The sequence below is a fragment of the Micropterus dolomieu genome, linkage group LG04 (genome assembly GCF_021292245.1).
Source record: "Micropterus dolomieu isolate WLL.071019.BEF.003 ecotype Adirondacks linkage group LG04, ASM2129224v1, whole genome shotgun sequence".
Lineage (NCBI taxonomy): Eukaryota > Metazoa > Chordata > Actinopteri > Centrarchiformes > Centrarchidae > Micropterus > Micropterus dolomieu.
This window is the reverse complement of record NC_060153.1, coordinates 22,463,711-22,471,322: the sequence shown is the minus strand read 5'-3', so window position 1 is coordinate 22,471,322 and position 7,612 is coordinate 22,463,711. Positions and strand designations below refer to the sequence as shown.

Here is a 7,612-nt window from a genome sequence, read left to right as displayed (position 1 = left end):
TACTGTCACACATTATTGGCCTATGTTTATTATTGTCGTAGCTGTGTATTTAGCTATGACAATATGATCACTTGTCTGTTGAGTTTTGATAGAGAGAGAGTGAGTTCATCTGTTCACACTGATTTCAGAAGCAGATAGCTTATTATAATGCCCATTGGTATCATTCTTAATACTTTCCTGAAAACATGTTTTAAGCCTTTATATACCACCACTGGCACACCATTGGGCCTGTCGGTGCCTGGGCCCCCGATGGGTGTGGCCCACACTCCGGCAGGCATCCTTTATTTTTCTGTATTGAGGTGGCAAACCTAGCACCAACAAGACTACCAAGAAATAGGAGGGCTGTGTGCTGGGTCATAAATCTAAAATTGGTAGTCCTCCCAGGAACTGTCACCCAGCTGTGAAAAACATCATGTGTGTAACAGAGTCAAATATGTAATATTAAAATTACACAATACTCTGTGTAAATAGTTATCACTTGACATGTTTCAATATATGAGGAACGTTTGTGATTTGTATTCTGTACCCCTACGTTCACTTTCAGGGGACCCCTCCCTATAAACAGGGTCTCCCACCCTTAGCTCTTCCCTTTTGCTCCACTTCATAGAAGAAGTAAGCTGCATGTGTTTTAGCCTACTAGCATGAACTTGTGTAGTATGCTAATAAATTCCAGTGTCATTTAAGTAGTGTAGGGGCGGAAATTGTTATGTGACAATTGACAAGAGGATTTTGTATTTAGGCCTACATCTGTTGTCAGAGAGAATAAATGAAGATCACCTCCAAACTGGTCTGAGCCTCCACTTCATAACCACCGGTTATGGACCAATAATGTTGTGAAACATCAACAGTTTGAAGTGCTGAAAATGGACTTTATTGATCTGTAGAACACACTCAGCTCTTTGAAAACTGAGGTGTTTATCAGTGACCCTCTCCAACCAGTCAGAAGGCCACAATGGCATCAGAATCAGTCTCTGTCTCCCCAGCCTGATAAAAGCCCAGCACGCCCATTTACTTGTGTAAAAAATACAACAAGCTCAACTGATATCTGCTGGGTGCAGGATAAATAACTAATTACACTCATGACTCTTCCCAGGACAAGCTGAGGCCCTGTGTGCCATTAGCTATATCAATTTCTGTCTTGATAAGTAATTTTAGCATCCATTTCTCATCAGCCTCAGCCTGCTTTTAACACACTAAAGTTTGCTTTATTAAACATATGCATGAAATTTATTTTTAATTGATTTTATTGTCAAGCACAAGTTTAATTTCGTGTTTTTAACTGAAACTTTGTTAGACCAAGATAACATTGCAGCTGTTCTTATCGAGTCTACCACTCCCAACTCTTGTGGGAGTTTTACGAGCAAAGCTAGAGTGCAAAAGAAAGGAGGTTTAGTTGCCATTTTGATTAATGACTCCCTCCAGTGCTAGAAGATGTAATATGGAAAATTTGCAACATTTGATTATATGGCTCTTCAGTTGAATTCCTCTTCTCAAGCTATATTTCTAAATATCTACAGGCCATTGTGGTGGAAATTCTATATTTCCTTAGGGAGAAACAAACAATAACAACAACAGTACTTATTAAAAAGAATAACAGAGTAAGAATTCAGCTAAAGCTGATACACCCAAGGGCAATCAGAGAGTATGACCAGGAGAAACAGATAACTAAAACATTTAATGCTAGCAAGTAATTGTGGAGTTATGCCATTCTCAGTCTTGAGCCACAGTTGGAACTCCTTTCTCACTGGAAAACACTGGTACACTGAAAATTATAATACCACATAAGATGAGCGTAAGTACATAAGGTAGATTATTAAAAGTACATATAGGTAACATACATTTTACCCCTTAACACCACCTTAATAATGTGCAACCTTTTTTGATGATTTGCTGTCAAAATTCTGTATCGACTTTGACTGTGTAGTTACTGTTGCTTATTTGACATCCATGTTGACAAGGAGTCTGTACCACGAAGCAGGATTGAGTTTAGCGAGGTAACTTCGGGGTTAACCCTGGGTTTTCAGTATGACTACAGTGGTTCACTTCTTACGGGATAGAACACCATGGTAACTTGTGCTGAGCGGCTCCGCCTACTGACCAATTAGATCTCTTGGAAAATGACATCACCATCCGTAGAAGATCCCACAGAATGTTTTATAGGCTGCTTTTATTTTGCTGCAGTGATGTGGAGAAACTTTTGGATATTGATATCCTACATGTTACATTAGTACGTGAAAAACCAACTCCTGCTATTCCTTTTGACTTCAGTCACAGCAATAACTTGACAATAGATTTTTGTGTCTTTACCTGAACAGACCGCTCCCTGCTCATATGTGGTGTGCGAGCAGCTGTGGTGATCGTTTTATTAATTGGGATCGCTGTCTATTTTGCTTGGAAGAAAAAGAAATGCCATAAAGCTGAAAGTTCTGCCGACAACCTTGAATGATGAAATATTAAGAGAACTCTGTTGTAATAGTAGAAAGTTCTGCATTTGAACTTTTATTTTCTGAAACCAATACCTTAGTGTCACCTCTCACCTGATGTGATTGGCCATGTGTCTTTCTGGATGCAAAAACAGGGTTCAGAGTGGAAACTCTCTTCCTTTTTAGTCTTCTAAAATTCACTTTTTAGCAGCTGACTGTGAATACTTTCCTTAAAAAAACAGGTCTGTGATTGTTTTCTGCATTTGTATCACTGTGGAAGCTCAAATAGAACAAAAGTTATTTATTGTAACCAGTGCTTGAAGAGGGCCGGTATGCACCAGTACACAGTACCAGCACCTCAACATTTTACTCTCTTGCGTACTGGGACCTTTTTTTGTCTACAGGCACTTCTCACAAGCTGCCATAATTTCCTCTGCCCTTTCCATATGAAGTTCTCTGGGCACTATGTGACACCCACCTGTTCCTGATCTTGCTTCCATGCTAAACTGTCAGCGGAGAGAGACGAGGGAGAAGAGAAGCTCGGGTGCCTTTCAAGCAGCCATGTGCAAAAAGTAGCTTGTCAATGTCTGGGGATGCTGGGGACATGTCTCCATCACTTTTTGAAAGCTTTTATTAAAAATGTTCTGAAAAACATCTTGTAAGAAATTTAGGAAATGAAACAAAAAAGTAACTTAAAACAAGCTGCTGATTACGGCAATCAGAGAGTATGATTATATTCCATTATATAATTGTTTTTATTATTATTTTTAATCAGATGCCATTGGAGGAAATTCCCTGCTGCTCAAACTCCAAAAAGCCCTGCCAGATAATTTAGACAGAAATTACTCAACACTACTTTCACCCCACTAGTTTTCTGTATGTTTGTGCATGTTTAATATGTCTGATCATGTCCAACTATCCTTATCCCAAACAAGAAAAAACATAAAGAAAACAAATGTGTCATTTTAGAAAACATCATAAATACAGAAAAGCTGTTTTTATGTAATATTGGAGTAAATATGCTCAAAAGTTAGTGAAACATGTAAACCCTCATTGATTTTCTACTGTTTATCTTTGTCCTGACAGTGGAGATAACAAAAAGTTTCTCAACTGCTTCTGGGAAATCATGTTTAAGTATGTTTGTGTACAGAACCACGGTGGGAGGAGGGCAGATGAGACAGTTGGGAGGTGAAGTGGAGGTGTGGCAGGAGGGTGGATAAAAGGAGAGTATTGCGGAGAAACAGTCTACATTGACAGCGAACCAGGATCAGGTAGGAGGATGAGTAGGACTCTGCTGTGGATGCTGGCCTCTCTGGCCTTTGCTTCTCTCACTTCCCTGACTGATGGAGCTCCACTGTAAGTAGACCTGTCTTAACTTTACACATTCCCCCTGAACGTGAATTAGTTAATGGAAAACAGAGCTAGAATATCCTGTTTGTTTGTTTGTTCAGATTGCAAATTATTCTTGGTTAAACTGCAATGGGAGAAATGATTATATCAAGGGGTTCTCTGCCTATCTATACAATTTAAAAATTATATAGCAGTGTTAATTTTGGCAGGCAATTTAGATTTAGTCTTTAGACAAAAATGCTGCAGGTCTGCAGGCATTCTGTAGTACAGTGCTTACCATCTGAAAAAAACTGAAGCATCTGCATCTTCAGCAGCTCCTTGTTTGCAGTTTGATCAGGCTATGCTGTAGGTTGTACTTACTAATATTACCATTAAAATTACAGCATTGCCATAGAATGCCAGCAATGCCACAATTTAGGGCTTAAATGATGCCAGAAAGATGCCCTAGATTTTGTTCAGAATTTGCACAGTAAAACATTACGCCAGACGCATCAAACAAAGACTAGAGCCATGATGAAATGTTGCATTGATCGAGTGCTGGATCTTAATCAAGATAATCAATAGATTACTCATTATGTGGAAAGTCCATGAGCAATACATGTGTTGGGGGGTGGAGTGGGGGGGTTCTTGTGAAATACTAGAAATGTTCCCCTTGTAAGGCAAATAAAAAAAACATTCAGATGGAAAACCCATACTCAGTAAGGCCAGTACTTATGACAGAGAAAAAAATTGTCGTTCTTCTTTTTAAGGAGTCACACACTAAAAAGGTTAGGAATCAATTCTCTAAGAGATCCATGCATATAACCTTTGTACAATTAAATAAACAAATACATCTGTAAATCATGTGTATTCACAGTGTCAACCCTACATTTCTATGTGTGTAGTTTGAAGTCCAAAATACATCAGTAAGTACATCCTGAACAGTATGTGATCCTTTCTGTACGACTATATTCTTTCTTTCTTGTTGCAGGCAGGTGATGTCTGCCCCCAACTTGTTGCGGGTAGGAACAGCAGAAAACATCTTTGTGGAGTGTCAAGACTGCACAGGAGCAGACATTAGGGTTGAAATCCTTGTGATGAACCATCCAACCAAAACCAAAAAGCTGTCATCCACATCTGTGACCCTCACCAGCGCAAATAACTTCCAAGACCTCGGACAAATAAAGGTAATGTAGAAATCGTGAATTATATGTTACTGATACTTAATTTCTAAAATACATTTCTGATATTACATATATTTTAAAGCCTGAATTTATCATTTAGACTAAATTAATTTTCTATTATTACTACAAACGAATTTTAAAATTTAGCATCTATAACTACATGATATACTCCTCACAACTGCTTTTGTCTCTTCATACTGGTTTCAGATCCCTGCTGGTGACTTCAGTAAGGATCCCAACATGAAGCAGTATGTGTACCTACAAGCTCAGTTCCCTGACCGACTGCTGGAGAAAGTCGTCTTGGTGTCCTTCCAGTCCGGGTACATATTCATCCAGACTGACAAGACCCTCTACACCCCCAACAGCAAAGGTGAGTTCAATACTCCATCAGTGCTGAAGAACACAACTGCCTCTACCTCTACCTGTCTACCTGTGAGACATTAATATAGAAAATATATCACACTATATATTTTTATCAGTTTCACTAAAGCAACATATATCCACATAGATAAACCATCCTTCAGCAGCAACATGAACTTCTTTCACTCTCTATGTCAGTTCATTACAGGATGTTTGCAGTGACCCCCCGTATGGAGCCCGTAGAGAGAGACGACGCAACCCAAACTGATGCTTCAATTGCCATTGAGATTGTGGTATTGTATTGTATTTTTGATAAGCACAGACATGATGAGATATCACAAATGCTAAACAGTAGATGCTGACCAGGCTCGTGGATTGTATAAAAATATAGCATTGATTTCCTAAATGAATGTCATGACTCACTGTTAAGGTTGTTTTATACTGTTTATATTTAGACCCCTGAAGGCATAATTATGCCACTTGATCCAGTCTCTCTGAAATCAGGGCTCCACTCTGGAGATTACCAACTTGCTGAAATTGTCAGGTGACTATTATATTTTAATTACATTTCTATACATTGTGTTCTTTAGTGGTGAATTTACATTTTAACATTGATAACAAGTTAATTTGAATAAATACTGATATAGGATATTTTAACATGTTTATATTATGTATTATACAATTAATTTCCATGTTGTTAATTTAGTGTTTGTACTAAACAAAAATGAATTTAGTCAGACAGTGTTTAAAGTGTCGAGACACACTGAATCCTCAGTACACACACACTAAGCAAAATTAGACCTGCTAAAAGGTAATTATCTTAGCAAAGTAGCAATAACTGCCATCTTTGCTTTTGACTCTAGTGGAAATCATGCAATTATTGTGGTAAAGGTTAATTTAAACTACACATTTGATGATATCAAAGCAATAGTTTGACATTTTGGGAAATGCTTATCGTTTTCTGAATCAGATGATAAGACTGATACCGCTGTCATGTCATGTCCATTAATTATAAAGGCAGCAGCCAGGACAGGTTATTTTAGCTTAGCATAACGACGGGAAGCAGGAGAAACAGCTAGCCTGGCTCTGTCCAAATGTTACATGTTAAATTTAACAGTGACCCCAGGAAATTACTGTTCCCAGCCAAGAAAAGGTATGCACTTAACCCCTATAAAACAGCTAATAGTCGTTTATTTTACAGATTAAACAAAGTGATATAATATGTTAGTCTTTTCCTTCTAACTCTTCTAACCTTTTCTTCTAAACCTCAGATGCTGCTCTCTGTAGGACAGTATAAATACCAAGTCCATTGTAGCAGATAATTTGTGTAACAAATAATTAACTTAAACTTCAAGTCTGATTCCCTGTTTCTAAATGCTGTGAACAATTAAATTTTTTGCTTCATAACTGAAATATGTGTTCTTCTGTGTGCCTGTGTTTAGTCCTGGACTGTGGAAGGTGGTGGCGAAGTTTCACAGCAACCCACAGCAGAGCTATACTGCAGAGTTCGAGGTCAAAGAATATGGTAAGTCCTTCATTACCTGAATTTTTATTTATAACCTACATAACATTCAGTGTCTTTTTACCTGATTGGACACACAAAACAACTCATTTATTTTTACAGTGCTGCCAAGTTTTGAGGTTAAACTGACACCTGCGAGCGCCTTCTTCTACGTGGACGCTGAAGAGCTCACCGTCAACATCAAAGCTACGTAAGTTAAAGATTTTGTTTTGTAGCTTTAGAGACCAAATTTGATAAGTAGAGTGCTTGAAGTAGAAAATAAAGGGTGGTGTTCAGGCATTGTGTTGGTGCTCTTTTTTGTCTATAGGTCATTTTTTGTGTTGTTACATTTTTTTTTCACTTCATTGTGGGCTTAAACACGTCCTTCTCTGGTGGTTTTAGGTATTTGTTTGGTGAAGAGGTGGATGGGACAGCCTACGTGGTATTTGGGGTTATGCAAGAGGGTCAAAAGAAGAGCTTTCAAAGTTCTCTTCAGAGAGTGCCGGTGAGCACAAACTTTTGCTGAATTTCTGTGTCATTTTCTGAGTTGATTGGTTATTCTGTCATGTACAGTGTTTTACAGCTTGGCCTTTACCAGCGCTTCAAAATCTGCAAGTCTCCAAAACATTAAACATGTAGGATTTCCTGTTATTCAGACATGCAGTTAATTTAGTTAAATTGTTACATCTCTATCTACAGTTAGTAAGTAAGTATTTAGCATGTTAAGAATAAAGCCAGGCTGATATAATAATAAACCTCCAACTGTTCACTGACTGTATGTCAAGACACATTTTTATATGATGTCACATTAGATC

The 7,612-nt window shown here is 38.0% G+C and overlaps 1 protein-coding gene across 1 annotated transcript in view; it reads left to right on the top strand.

Moving 5' to 3' along the window:
• Nucleotides 1–3,664: 3,664 nt before the first annotated feature.
• LOC123969496 (complement C3-like) overlaps nt 3,665–7,612 on the top strand; it is a 24,898-nt gene continuing 20,950 nt past the window's right edge. The window contains exons 1-8 of the mRNA XM_046046955.1: nt 3,665–3,779; nt 4,744–4,939; nt 5,144–5,306; nt 5,495–5,589; nt 5,752–5,840; nt 6,739–6,821; nt 6,921–7,008; nt 7,200–7,302. Coding sequence (XP_045902911.1) covers nt 3,703–3,779; nt 4,744–4,939; nt 5,144–5,306; nt 5,495–5,589; nt 5,752–5,840; nt 6,739–6,821; nt 6,921–7,008; nt 7,200–7,302 — 894 coding nt within the window. The 5' untranslated portion in view covers nt 3,665–3,702. The remainder of the gene's footprint in view (nt 3,780–4,743; nt 4,940–5,143; nt 5,307–5,494; nt 5,590–5,751; nt 5,841–6,738; nt 6,822–6,920; nt 7,009–7,199; nt 7,303–7,612) is intronic.